This window comes from Macaca thibetana, chromosome 6 (genome assembly GCF_024542745.1).
Source record: "Macaca thibetana thibetana isolate TM-01 chromosome 6, ASM2454274v1, whole genome shotgun sequence".
Lineage (NCBI taxonomy): Eukaryota > Metazoa > Chordata > Mammalia > Primates > Cercopithecidae > Macaca > Macaca thibetana.
Genome location: NC_065583.1, coordinates 21,256,081 through 21,270,502, shown reverse-complemented (window position 1 = coordinate 21,270,502; position 14,422 = coordinate 21,256,081). Strand labels below are relative to the sequence as shown.

General features: G+C 40.7%; 2 protein-coding genes across 4 annotated transcripts in view; one reads left to right on the top strand and one right to left on the bottom strand.

Moving 5' to 3' along the window:
• Positions 1-11,514, top strand: part of PTTG1 (PTTG1 regulator of sister chromatid separation, securin) — a 241,843-nt gene extending 230,329 nt beyond the window's left edge. Inside the window, exons 2-7 of one of the 3 annotated variants that reach the window (XM_050794825.1) lie at positions 5,088-5,127; positions 5,513-5,614; positions 5,925-6,109; positions 7,372-7,465; positions 10,508-10,666; positions 11,377-11,514. In XM_050794825.1, coding sequence (XP_050650782.1) covers positions 5,524-5,614; positions 5,925-6,109; positions 7,372-7,465; positions 10,508-10,666; positions 11,377-11,456 — 609 coding nt within the window. In that variant the 5' untranslated portion in view covers positions 5,088-5,127; positions 5,513-5,523 and the 3' untranslated portion in view covers positions 11,457-11,514. Of the gene's footprint in view, positions 1-4,960; positions 5,128-5,512; positions 5,615-5,924; positions 6,110-7,371; positions 7,466-10,507; positions 10,667-11,376 lie in introns of those variants that run through there. The other 2 variants (XM_050794824.1, XM_050794823.1) reach the window with 2 other exon arrangements.
• SLU7 (SLU7 homolog, splicing factor) overlaps positions 1-14,422 on the bottom strand; it is an 867,785-nt gene that overhangs the window by 14,846 nt on the left and 838,517 nt on the right. The window contains exon 2 of the mRNA XM_050794801.1: positions 2,220-2,273. The gene's annotated coding sequence lies outside the window, so the exon portion shown is untranslated. The remainder of the gene's footprint in view (positions 1-2,219; positions 2,274-14,422) is intronic.

Sequence of the window (14,422 nt, the reverse complement as noted above, 5' to 3'; positions counted from 1 at the left end):
TTAATTTTTCAAAACACAAATCTGATCATATCATGTCTGACATGGTTTGGCTCTGTGTCCCCAGCCAAATCTCATCTTAATTGTACTCCTGTAATTCCCAAGTGTTGTGGGAGGGACCCGGTGAGAGATAACTGAATCAAGGCGGCAGTTTCTCCCATAATGTTCTGGTAGTGAATAAGTTTCACGAGATCTCATGGTTTGATAAAGGGAAACCCGTCTTGCTTGGCTCTCATTCTCTATTGTCGCCGCCATGTGAGAGGTGCCTTTCACCATCATTGTGAGGCCTCCCCAGCCATGTGGAACTGTAAGTCTGACAACCTTCTTTCTTTTGCAAATTGCCCGGTCTGGGGTATGTCTTCATTGGCAATGTGAAAGCGGACTAATACAATGTCCTACTGCCCAAGCTTAAAAATCCTCCAATGCAGTACCATCCAAAAATTCAATACAGCACCATCTAAGAGAAATACAATGCTAGTCCCATATGTAATTTTATGTTTTCCGGTAGTCACATTAAAAAAGTAAAAATAAACAGGTAAAATTACTTTTACAAGATTTGTGTTGTATCCAACATATTATAATTGCAAATTTGAATTAGAAAAAACAACTCTGTCTTTAAAAGTTGATATGGGTTTTATACTTATTTAAACTAGTCACATTTCCAGTCTCAATAACCACAAGTCGCTAATAACTAGCATAACGAATAGTGACAGCTGGGCGCGATGGTTCACACCTGTAATCCCAGCGCTTTGGGAGGCTGAGGCGGGCGGATCACCTGAGGTAAGGAGTTTGAGACCAGCCTGGCCAACCTGGCGAAACCTCGTCTCTACTAAAAATACAAAAATCAGCCGGGCGTGGTGGTGTGCACCTGTAATCCTAGCTACTAGGGAGGCTGAGACAGGAGAATCATCTGAACCTAGGAGGTGGAGGTTGCAGTGAGCTGGTGTCACATCACTGCACTCCAGCCTGGGTGACAGAGCTAGACTACCTCTAAAAAAAAAGTGACGCTCCAAAGGATTTTATCATTCGTACTCTAAAAACTGACATCTTTTTAACACACCTACATGGTCCACCATGGTCTGGCATCTGCTTACCTTCCAGCCTCACCATTACAACTATCCCCGCATCCTTCTCTACTAACTACATAGATCTTCTTGTGGTTCCTCTAACACATCGTGCTCCCTGTAGACACTTGGCCTTTACACAAACCCCTTCCCAGTGGAAAGTGCTCAATGCCTGGGGGTCTACGATGCTTCTCAAAGGTGTTCTCTTCTCCTGTGTCTGACCTATAGAAAACCTCCCCATATATTTGTGTAACATATAAACTGACGGCCTGAATATACTGCGAAGAGAAGCAGAACAAAGGTAAATTTAATAATCTTCATTAAAACAGCTACCATTTCTTGAGCCTACCGTGCATCACCTCATCTAATCTTCACAATAAGCCCAGTAGATAGGTCTGATGAACCCCATTTTACAGGGAAGAAACAGGTTCTGAGAGGTAAGATCCTCAGCCAAGAGCATATTGTAGTAAGAAACAAGGACTTCAAACACAAGTCTGACTCCAGAGTCAGTTCTCTAAAAACAGTATGTTATACTCTGTCCATAGAACATTGGCTTCTGGGCCTGAAATATTAAAAACTAAAACTGAATGAAGTAATATAGTCACCAAGTTGTACTCACTCGTTTCCGTCGCTGTGAAGGGGCCTATTTTCTTCAACTAAAAACAGTAATAGCTCCCACTTACTGAGGGCTTACCGTAAGACAGTGTTTAGAGATTTACTTATATAGATGTTTTCACTTATATCCGCATGATACCCCACTGAAGTCAGATCATCTCGACTTAACAGGAAAAACTGAAGCTTAAGTAAATTTTTCTGGCGAGGAAATACAGTCTATCAAATTGGGTACTGGAAGCAGCTTTCCCCGCTCGCAGTCCGGGGATCGCTCAGGGTCTTCAAGGCCACCGCCACAAAGGTGACACTCTCATAGTTATCCCGACTGTTTCCCTGAAGACGCAGGCCTGGTCTGGCTGGGCACGAGTGCCATCAATGGGGCTCAGGACAGTGGCTTCCTTTTCGGTCCGCCGTCCTCGCTCCCTCCTCAACAACTGAGGGCTCATTACCCCCGTGAGGACATATCCAATAATTAGGAGCCTTCGACCCATTTTCTCAGGTTCCCCAATTCCCCTTCGCCCGAAAGTTCTAAAAATATTTTCTTACCCAGTCCCGCCGCAGCTGGTCTCAAGTCCATCCGAGACAAGCCAATCTCGTAATGTTTACTTCCGGCTTTTCGCCTCATTCCGGCGGCCACTGCGGTAACTTCCGGACGATCGGCACATGCGCACTAACTTCCTGGTGGGACGCGGGCGGAGTGGAGGCGTTTGGTCCTCTTGCGCCGTGGGAATCGCGAGAACTCTAGCTGTGCGTATCGCGCTATTTACCCGGCTTGTGGAGAGATTCAAGTTGGGCGGGTTCTTTTAGCTTCTATTTAGGAGCTTTCTTTTAGAATCGGAGAATTTTAGGAAGTTAAAAAAAAAAAAAAAACCAAAACAGACAAGAGCTTAAGCCTCACCAGGGGGCTGTGAAATGAATGCAGAATTTGGTGATGTATCAGCTAAAAAAAAAAAAAAAAAAAAAGCAGTTAAACTTGGCAGTAACTAGTAGCCAGGCTGTGTAACATGCTGGGGATCTGGTGAACACAGTGTCTTCCCTCAAATTTACATCAGAGTGCGAAAGACACCGAAACAACTATTCAGGTAATTTAGCAGTTGTAAAAGTTGCTATGAAAGGAATACCGGGTGCTGTAAGAACATAAGGCACGTTATCATTAGGAAAAAACACGACGATTTCCATTTTGGAGAAACATTAGTATCTATGCTATCCCATCCCTTCTTTAAAAGTATACATGTGAAATAAAATACTGGAAAATAAACTAATTTTCGTAGTAGAATTTCTTGTGATTTTTTTTTTTCTTTGTGCTTTCTATTCTGGTTGTTCTCCCCCTCCCCCCCCCCAAAACGTGTATCGTTTTTGAATGTAAAAGTTAAAATAGCTACCATTCCTGCCTCAATAAAATAGCCCAACATAATAGAATCTATTTTTCTCGTATTAAGAATTTGCAATACCTGGAGTTTAGGAGCATAAATATTAATTCTGCTTTTACAGGGCAGTAGATGAAGAAACAGAGACTGGCGTGAAAGTGAGTAGAGTCTATAAATCACTCAGGCTTTGTTTTTTTCCACTTAAAAACATTCCTGAAATTTGCTTAGGAGTGTTAAGGTCTAATTAGCCAAAACCACCAGGAGAGCACATCTCGAAGAAGAATCAGAAAGCCCAGGACAAGAGAGTTGAATCTTTTCTAAGACTTGAGGTCCCTCTGGAGGATTCTGAGGAAGGTCTAGGAAAGCCGAGATTGGTTCTGGATGGGTTGCTGTTTGTAAAGCAGGATTAGGAGAAACTGATTAGGGACTAAGTGCTGTTATGAGTGAGGGTGGTTTAGCAATTGAGTATTTTCAGTAATAGTAATAGCAAAGCTGGTCTGAGGGCATCATTAGTAAGAAAACAGTGGTTATTCAAAGAGAGGGTGGTTATGGTTTACAGCTGATGCATGACCTTGGGAGAAACAATGCTTTCTGTTGGTGAAACAAAGAAGACATCCTAAGGAGATAAACCTTGCACCCCAAAACTTCTGTAGATAGAGAATCCCCACTTCGAAGCTATAGGTGTTGTAAAGATTTAGTCTCAAAAATTAACACTTTGAGTGCTGATAATATAATATGATGATGTAAAATTTAGGAGATACAGGAGGAAATAAGGGGTGGGAATAAAGGAAAGAGAGCAGTGAAGGGACAATAAAGGTATGCATATTTTTATGTCTTTCCTCTTTTCTTCACCTTAAGTTAGGCTCTTTTCTTCTTGATACCTAGTATAAAGTCCACCATTTAATAGGTATTCAATAAATATTTGTGAATGAATGAATCATTCAATCAATATTGGTCCTGAAATGCCAGGGAAGAAGAGATGATGAACTGGCATATATTGAGAACCATGTCTATGTCAGGTATAGTGTTAAGCCTTTTGTGAAAGAGTAATATGGAATCAACTCCTCTCTCTCAGCTGATCTGCAGGTATAAAATGTATATATGGTGACCTGTGGGAAGCCGAGTTTGAATGACACAGGTCAGCCTTATCTTTTGAATGTATACCTTTATCTTGTGGTTGTTCAGTGTATTCCATTTTACTATAGAAACAGGAAAAGGTCGTCAACTTTTTCAAGCAAAATTTCTTTTCATATCTGGGAAACTGGAATTCCTTTTTTATATCTTTATTATCTCTCTGATGTTCTCTTGCTCCCTGGCCAAGCTCTTCCAGACAGCTTTGGTTAGTGTATTATTGAGATCTTAGAGGTTTAAAATAAATCAGTATTAAATGATAGGATTTTAAGGGAAGACTAAATTATGTATTCATTAGAATCATAATTTTGTTCCTAAAACAGATTCGTGATGGTATAACAGAAACAGCATCTTAGCCTGAAGTATTGAGGATAATCCTCAGATTAGGGAATGATTAGTTCGTTCTTAATCATAAGCATAAGAGAATGACTCAAACGCTGCTGTTTGATCTATCTGTACTTAAATTTCTTCTTAATTTTAAATTTTTCTCTCCTAGTATTCTTTAGACCCAACGTTGGTTGTTTCGACCATTTCTACAATATTTCTATTTATTTTCCATCCTTTCTACGGTGCCATTTAAATAAATATATCTTAAAGCAATAAAACATTGTTATTGAGTCAATACCACAGTCCATGCAGCTTAATAATATGGAGAGCAAAAAAAAAGCCTCTCAATTTTTTTTTTAAATATTACACGACCCTAGATTTTTTTCCCCAGAAAACGTGCCACAAAGTTTGCAAGAAAGAGCTTTTGGGACGGAGTCCTGGCTGCTTAGGTCCCTTCCATTGGTTCGGCTTGGTGACCACGCCCCCGACCCCGCCTCTTGAGCGGAAGAGCCAATTGGGCCGCGAGTTGTGGTTTAAACCGGGAGTGCGCCGCGTCCGTTCACCGCCGCCTTAGACGAATGTGGCTGTTGGAAGCTGCGTGAGTGAACTGGAGGGTCGCGGCTGGTTAGGTGAGCGTGGTCGGGTGGAGAAGGAGGCGGGCTGGGGCTGGGCTGGGGCTGAAGCTGGGGCTGGGGCTGGGGGGTTGGGGGACTGCCTGGGGCGTAGATGGCTCCGAGCCTGTTTGAGCGCGGTCTCGGACTGCGAACTGGACCCACGGCAATTCTCTGAAGAGTGCCAGCCCCAAACCGCCTGCTCCTTGGGACCTTAGAGCCTCTGACTCAGGCTGGAAGATTTGAGAGCTGGATTAAGTACTTGTTGGCTCACGCCCGTGACTGTCCCGCTGTTTAGCTCTTGTTTTTGTGTGGACATCCCTAGGATAAAAACTTTGGTATGTTGCTATACCTTTGCTTCTCCCACCTTCCCCAGTATCTAATATGTATTTCTCATTTTTAGAATAATCAAGAATGGCTACTCTAATCTATGTTGATAAGGAAAATGGAGAACCAGGCACCCGTGTGGCTGCTAAGGATGGGCTGAAGTTGGGGTCTGGACCTTGTAAGTACACAAGGCTGCAGTCGGATACACTGCTATTGTGTACGTGGCCTGGAGCTGGACGAGACATTTAGTGTACTTTTTGGGCAAATGGAGTCAAGTCTGTTATTGGTCCTTTTTCATTTTCAGTATCTTAATGAGATGATTTATGGGAGTACTGAATCTCAGCTATTAGGCCTATCATAGCCATACCACTACCAATAATGGGGGGTGGGTTTGGGGGTGAGAGTTAGGTCAAGTTTACATACACAGTATTCAAGTTGTACAGGTATTTTGCTGCTGGAATATTCTTATAGTAAGACTTTTTCTTCAGCAATCAAAGCCTTAGATGGGAGATCTCAAGTTTCAACACCACGTTTTGGCAAAACGTTCGATGCTCCACCAGCCTTACCTAAAGCTACAAGAAAGGCTTTGGGAACCGTCAACAGAGCTACAGAAAAGTCTGTAAAGACCAAGGGACCCCTCAAACAAAAACAGCCAAACTTTTCTGCCAAAAAGGTAAGTGTTGGCTATAAAGACACTGTTTAAACACTTAAGCGCTTTTGACTCTTAAAATGACGATTGGCATCATCCTACCCAGCTTTCTTCCCTCTGAGTACAAGGGAGATAGAGGTTAGCAAGCAGAGTAGTGGAGGAGACTCAGATTGTCCTTGTGGACCTCTTGGTGCCTTGAGATTGGAAATCTCAGATGCAGCTAATGCATATTTGTCCCTCACCTGTCCTTAACTAGTGTCTTAAAACTGGTTGGTGGTATCTACTTACAGATACGTACTGAGAGAAAGGGTGCCTTAAGAGGTTCTGTTGCTGCTATAATAGCACAGGTGTTGCCATTCTCCGCCTAGCCTTCCAGGGCAAGCAGCAGCTTGTTAGGTGACGATTTGCTAGCATGTTGATGTTTGTGTGAGTGTGGGTCACAAGCTACAGGTCTGTGTATCCCAGACTGAGAGCACTTTGCTGTGAAAGATGACGTTAGCATGAGGATTAACACTTTATTTGAATAACTGTTTTGTTTAATTTGCATTAGGAAACAACTGGTGAATTACATGTAGTGCAACTTAGGACAAGGATGTCTTTTTAAAAAAGTGAATTAACTTAAAAATATTAAATACAGGAATTGCAAAGATATGGCAAAAACAATGAGACACAGAACCGAAGTGTGGGAACCCCATAGGGAGTTCTAGGCATGCTTATGTGAGGTGAGATAAATCAGGAATATGCCGGCTTCCATTGTAGCACCCTTCTGTAGTAGACTGTAGTAGACCCGTCAACTCCAGACTAGGAGATTGCCCATGGCGTTTTTCTAAAGTCCTTGACAGTGTCTTGCTGCCTCTTACTCAGTGTATTTGAGGAACACAAACTTGTTTTTAATATTAACCAAGTACATAATTAGGTAACACTTGCAGAAAAATCACACTCCTATAAGCCAAAAATGGCTTTGATGATTAGCTACTATCCTGGGTGATTCATGCCCGTTTTCTCCTCTGTTAGGTTGAATAATTGCGTTGATTAGCTCTGAATTAACTCTGCATTCTTGATAACTTACGCTGACAGGTGCTGGTACTTACATTTCAGATTTTAACTTTTGAGTCATGCTACTCGAATTACATTTGAATCATATTATTTGAAGTATATTTAGGTGTAATTATGAAAACTAAGGATTATGGCTTCTTAGAAGGCAGCATGAAATTGACAAATTTAAAAACTAATCAGCTAATAAGACATCCACTCTCACTAACCCATATTTTCTTTGGCTGTTCTAGATGACTGAGAAGACTGTTAAAACAAAAAGTTCTGTTCCTGCCTCAGACGATGCCTATCCAGAAATAGAAAAATTCTTTCCCTTCAATCCTCTAGGTAGTATCTTTTGTAATTGCAAAAAGTGCTTTTGGCCTTTAGTTTCTTAGTATTCAGCTCAGCTGTAACTTGATATGAATATAATATATGACCAAAAACTATAATGAGACTGTCTGAATCTGGGTCGTTTTGGACAAATGTACTTGTTGATGGAATTATTTGCAAGGTATCATCTTAGATCAGGAGGGGAATAGGAACAAAGATACAGAAGACATTGTTCCTGTCTGTAAAAGCTTATCACCTAGAGGAGGTAAGATGTATTCATGAATATTGAATAAGTCCCATTGTGGACAGTCTTTCTCACAAGCCTTTTAGAAAGTGAGCTTTATGTCAATGCCTGAGAGTGCTTTGGTAGGATTATTTCTTTGGTTAGAAAAATCTACATAAGACAGTGAAGACGTGTTTTTCAAATTTCTTCAACCTGCTACATGTATCTGAAGTATTTTCTGTTTTGGAAACAGCTTTTCAAGCTTTAATTTACTCAGCCATTTGAGGAGAAGCCACTGTGTGTCAGGCATCGCTAGGTGCTGGACACACTGTTTAACAAGATGGGCCCTGCCTATGGGAGCCCACAATTTGAAGGGAAAGTCAGATGCTGGACAAGCCATCTCACTGTGAGTGTGAGCCGGAAAAAAGAGCATTGTAGGTCAAAGTGGTGCAAAGATCCTGAGGTAGGAAAAGGGACTGAAGTGGTTCTAGGAAAAATACAGGCACGGTGAAGGAGGATACAGGTGAGGTGTGGGGGCAGATCAGGGAGGGCCTTACAGATTTCTGAGCTGGATCTTTTACCCTTTTATTTAGCCAAAGAGGTCATGTAGTTATTCTTTTACTAATTTGCATTCAGATTGTTCTGGCTTTTAGAAACTACAAACATTTCTACGATTAGTATTCTTGAAATGATCTCGTTGCAAGTTTGTGAGTACATCAGGAGGGAAACTGAGAAGGATTGCTGGGTTCGAGGGTTTGTGTGATTAAGTTTTAAAATTATAAAATGTGGTGCATCGTGCTAATAATTATCATTCAGCCATTGGGGAAAATGAGGTAGATTTATGCATATTGATCAAGAATGAAGACCACAGTATCCTGTGTTAGAGGAAAGAGATATTGCTAAGTGGCCCTTCAAAATAGTGTAAATTGTTAAATCCATCTACAGTGGATGAAGATGGCTGCTTCCTCCATGTTCACTATCAATGTTTTAAAACTCTAATCTTTATCAGAAAAGAAATATTTTATTGTTTTAAATTTGTGTGGTGAGCATATTTGATTATTGGCCACTTAGTTTTTCTTTTATTAACATCCTGTTTGTGTTTTTCTTTGATTAAAGAGCTCTTTGTAGATAAAATTAGCTCCCCTTAGATTGCAGACTTCTTTCCTCTGGAGTCTTTTGTCTGTTTATGATTTCCTTTACAATTCAGTAGCTTTAAGCTAAATAGTCACATATCATTCAATTCTTTCTTGACTTCTGGGTTTTACCAGGCTTGAAAAAGAGCAGACTAATTCTTGAGTACTTAGGCTTTAGAGAACTTTCATACCTAAGGACAAAGATTTAGAAATTAAAACTGAAAAACTTAAGATATTCACTAAGTAATCACATTACATTAATGTAAATTTTTTTTAACATAAAATATTTGTTTTGGAAAAGTTTTGAGAAGAATGGCATGGTTTATATTTTTGAAAAATATATGAAGAAAACCTGATCTCACACAGATATGTTTTTAATAGTCTTTTCAGATAAGCGTGGATAGTTTTCTTTGCCACTACACTAAAACCCACAAGTGGCTGTTTCTGAATATATAATTGCAATGTGGAATCTGAAACCATATCAATGAGCATTTTGTATCTTGACAGTAAAATCCATCGGTCTGTTTTGCACTTGGAGTGTATCTTTTATTCTTGCATCTATCTTGCATTGAGCATTCAGAAGTATTGATTCACTGAGATATGTAGATACTCATATGTTGAGATTATATAATATCAAAAGCACATTAATATCACAACTGATCTCATCAGAAAAGTCTAAGGCACCTGTCAAGCTAATGACTGCAGATAAGTTTTCCAAAATTCCTTCTTTTGGCCAGACACAGTGGCTCATGCCTGTAATCCCAGCACTTTGGGAGGCAAGGCTGGCAGATCCCCTGAGGTCAGGAGTTCAAGACCAGCCTGGCCAACATGGTGAAACCCCGTCTCTACTAAAAATACAAAAATTATCCGGGCGTGGTGGGCGCGCCTGTAATCCCAGCTACTTGGGAGACTGAGGCAGGAGAATTGCTTGAACCCGGGAGGCAGAGGTTGCAGTGAACAGAGATTGTGCCACTGCACTGCAGCCTGGGTGAAAGAGTGAGACTCTGTCTCAAAAAAAAAAAAAAAATTCATTTTTTGGTTTTTGACAAAATTTTGACATTTTATATTCTGCCGTTGGTAACAAAGCCTGTCAGTTTTCCTTGAGGTGATGGACTTCTTTCATGCCTTTGAGAAAAAGTGTGACAGGCATCCAGGTCTGAGTGACCATGGGATTTCTTGCAGTTGTTAATTCAAGTAAAAACAGTATTCCAGGAAAAAGTTCTCTAGTTTTAGCTTGCAACTCAGACAATTGCACAAATCCTTTTGCTTTGAGATAATCGTATTTTGGTGTGCAGTGGAAGTGCTTTATGGCATACTTCTCATTTTATCACATAGAACATTAAAAAGACATCTTCTCAAGGATGGAGAGCTAATAAAATTAATACATTCTACTGCATATGGTTAAGTGACATTAAGTGACACTGGCATTTTTAAACTACAAGTGCAGAAAGATGCAGAACATAGAGACTGCTCCTATGGTTTACTGTCACTGCCTTGATTTGTGTTGAGGCACCAGCAGCTTTATCCACCATTGCCTTGGTACCATCATCACAAATGTCAACCCAGTGGGAAAAGGTGTGAATATTGTCATGAAAATAGTTTTGACCTCATGGACCCCCTGAAAGTGTCTCAGACCACAAGGAGTCTACAGCCCACACTGAGAACTGCTGCTCTGACAAAAACACTTTCTCTCTGTAACAGACTTTGAGAGTTTTGACCTGCCTGAAGAGCACCAGATTGCGCACCTCCCCTTGAGTGGAGTGCCTCTCATGATCCTTGACGAGGAGAGAGAGCTTGAAAAGCTGTTTCAGCTGGGCCCCCCTTCACCTGTGAAGATGCCCTCTCCACCATGGGAATCCAGTAAGTGAGCAAGTGCCCTTCTAGAAGGGCTGCAAACAATTTGTTTCATAACACTTCCATTACCGTGGGAACAAAGTTGTGCGGGAGGTGAGCCTGTGAGTCATTTCTGTCCTTCAAATGACAAGGATAAGGTTTCAGAAAAATAAACTATTCTCAATTGGTATTGCTTTTTGGTCCCAAATGCCCCAGTAAAATTGTTATTCTGGAAACTGGGTAGTCTTAATTAAAAGATTAATTCTCACATCTTCTTAGGCTGTAAGTTGAAGCATATATAATAAACTTGTTTGGAATGATGATTCCATGTTATATCCAAAGCTAATATAAGATCCAAACACCTGTGCTGTGGCATAGACTGACAATAATTTCTTACTGCAGAAGGTTTGAGGTCTTTGTTTGAACGGGTAGTCAAAGCCATCATTATGTTTTCTGTTTGTTCTGATGTGGGATAATTTGTGCTAATAAGTTACATGAGTGAGACTGTTAGCTCTTACTTTGGTCTCTAAGAGATTCAGATACTTATAAGACTTACTTCCTAATGAAAGTCAATTCTGGGGCCACAGACATATTACAAAAAGTGTGTGTCAGGAGGGGATGGAGGTGATTGATCAGACAAAGGGAAAAACATGAGTTTTTGACAGCTGATATCTATGTTGATATGGACAATGACTCAACGATTTGCAGAAATTTAATAAGAGATTCCTGTTTTCTAGATCTGTTGCAGTCTCCTTCAAGCATTCTGTCGACCCTGGATGTTGAATTGCCACCTGTTTGCTGTGACATAGATATTTAAATTTCTTAGTGCTTCAGAGTTTGTGCGTATTTGTATTAATAAAGCATTCTTTAATAGATTCTTCCAAGTATTGTGTTTGCTTTTCCGTGGAGTTTACTTAAAACAATATGAAAGCTAACCGAGGTGTTTAACAAAGAGTCTATAATGTGACAATAGAGATTTGTCTGATTTCTAAAAACTTAAATCCTTTTGGTTTAACAGCTTATTTTAGAAGCCACCACTGTTTTTCCTGAAAAGTGTACCCCTCAATGTATACTTTATTGACTTTTTGTGGCCATTAACTAGTGACAGTTATTAGATCTCTTAATTAGAAGAGCTCCTTCCAACTCATTAAGTATCTATTGCTAGGCATTCTTTATTGCTGGTTTGCCTTAGTTTCTAATGACTTTAATACTCAGTATTGAAAGGCTCTAAATCTGAGAATTCAGCCTCCTTGGGATCTTCAATTAGGTTCCTTAAAGATCACTGGAGATAATTTACTGATAGTAAGGTCTACACTCCACCTATAGGAAACTATATTTAGTTATTTACCTTGTGCTGGACATGAGTATTTGAGAAGCATTATTGTGTTTAATGTTTGACACTATTTTCCAGATAAGACAATGAAGCTCAGAAGTTCATTGATTTGTCAAAGATGTGAAGAGCTAGAAAACGCTAGAGCTGGTATTTTGATCTCAGTTCTGAGGTTGGAATCAAAATAGAGATGGCAAATGGTTGCTCATAGGTTTTTTTTTTTTTTTTTTGAGGGAGGGGGTAGATATTTTAAAAACCTTAATCATTTCCACTATTTAAAATTCCAATGTTTCACCAATCTGGCTTTGGAGAGTTCTTGAAAAGAGATGTGTCCATAGTAGACCCTATTTCTGTCACTTGCTGGGGTTGGAGGTGGATGGCTGCTGCTGCCTTTTGGGTAGAATGTAGGCTTTCTATCCCAAGACCCTGCCTTAAATGGCCTTAGTGAGAACTGAAGTGATCCTTTTGCTTTTTGTGTCTCTTCTCAGACCTAGCCTACTTAACTCACTTGACTTGCTTGGGCCCTGTAGTCACCTGAATTTGACCCTTGCTTGATGCTAAGTTATATAAGAAGTCTTTCCCTTGATATATCAGTAGCTTCTATGGTCAAGTTAGAATGTGAACCCTTTGGCATTGTTACTGAAGGAAGTTGAAGGATATTAGGCGTGAAATACTAAGAACACCCACAACTGCTTATCCTGATTTTAAAACGTTTTACCTTCTAAATATAACTGAATCCGTGTGACTTTCTGGAATTAGTAGAAAGGCAGACTTCTAGGAGAAGATAATACCATAAGACTACTAGGGCATTTGGCTTTAGGGGAGAGTTAGATTTAGCATCTTCAGGTAAAATAGGACTGCTAAGAAAAGCAAAGTATAGGTTGGACACAGTGGCTCACACTGGTAATCTCAGCACTTGAGAGTGTGAGGCGGGAGGACTGCTTGATCCCAGGAGCTCGAGATCAATCTGGGCCATGTAGTAAGACCCTTGTCTCTAAAAAAATTAAAAATAATTAGTGGGGTGTGGTGGCACGTACCTGTAGTCCTAGTCTCAGGAGGTTGAGGCAGGAGGATCGCTTGAGCCCAGGAGTTCAAGCTTACAACTTGAGTGGCTATAATGCCACTGTAATCCAGCCTGGGTGGTAGAGTGAGACACTCAAAAACAACGAAAAAACCAAAGTGTAGTTCTGAATGGCTTTCATACTCTGCAACACAAACTGAAGCTTTGGAAAATTGTCTTTTGTGGTAGAGGGAACCAAGGGCTTGGAGCAAGGAGACTAGTCAGTCCCTTACCAATTAATTGCTGTCCTCTGGGTCACAACTGAGTATGGAGGGATCTGATCTTTTCATCTGCTGTTAATCAGATTGCAGTGTGCATAATGTGTGTTGAGACTGAGAACTTTAAGCAGATGCTCCTCCATTAATACAGATAATTTGCATCTTGTGGGGGTTGTTGCTATTTTGTTAAGTTCTGACACTTTTTGAAATAAGACAGACTTTATTCATACCTTTACAACTCTGCAATCCTTCTACCTTTCTCTACACCACCTTTGAGACTGCCTCTCAGGATCCTGTACCTTCTTAGAGTAGGAGCTAACAGTCAGAAATGCCATTATCTTGCTACCATTTCTTCTTTCTTACCACAAGTTGTATTTTCCTACTTCTTTGCATGCCAGCCGTGGATTTTACCTTTTTTCATGCTGGGTGTTTTTACAATTCTATTAATATTCTAAACCTTTGTTCTGGAGTATGGGTAAGGTACCTAGAAGCAATTTGATTCATTTGAGACTTGCCTTTAAGGTTAGGCATCACCAGAGCAGCATTTAGCCCAGGGCTAATTTCCCACTGCTACTGAAGTGTCAGACGCTTAGGATTCTGCCGCTCCCTGAATTATGAGGTTTTCCTGTCTAGCTGGTGGGAGAAGACACTATTCCCAGCCCTGTGTGGGCTTCAGGAATTCTTCCCTCTGATCTTTTCAGCTTGTTTTCTCATGCATATATGGATCCGCGCCCTTCTGAATATTACAGGGAGACCCCCTACAAATTTCCAGGGTTCTCTCTGTGCAGCTCTCTCCTCTTCAGTGCTGTGTTCTGCAAACTTGGCCTGCCTTGGCCTGACTCTCTGCTCTGTCTCTTCAACTCAGGAAATCCACTGGGCTCTGCCTGCCTCCCTCCCCTCCCTACTCTGAGGCTTGGAAACTCAAAAGTAGCCAGTGAGGACAGTCATCAGCCTCACCTCACTTATCTCACATTCCTCAGGCATTGCTATTCTTCGTCGCCTGATGTCTGCTGTTTGGGAAGCCCTTGTTTCATCTATTTTGTCTTGTTTTTTAGTTTCAGGCAGGAGAGTAAATCTGGTCCCTGTTACTCCATCTTGGTTGCCTTTGAAAGTTCCTTCCAGGTATTCCTTTTTTTTTTTTTTTGAGATGGAGTCTCGCTGGGTCACCCAGGCGA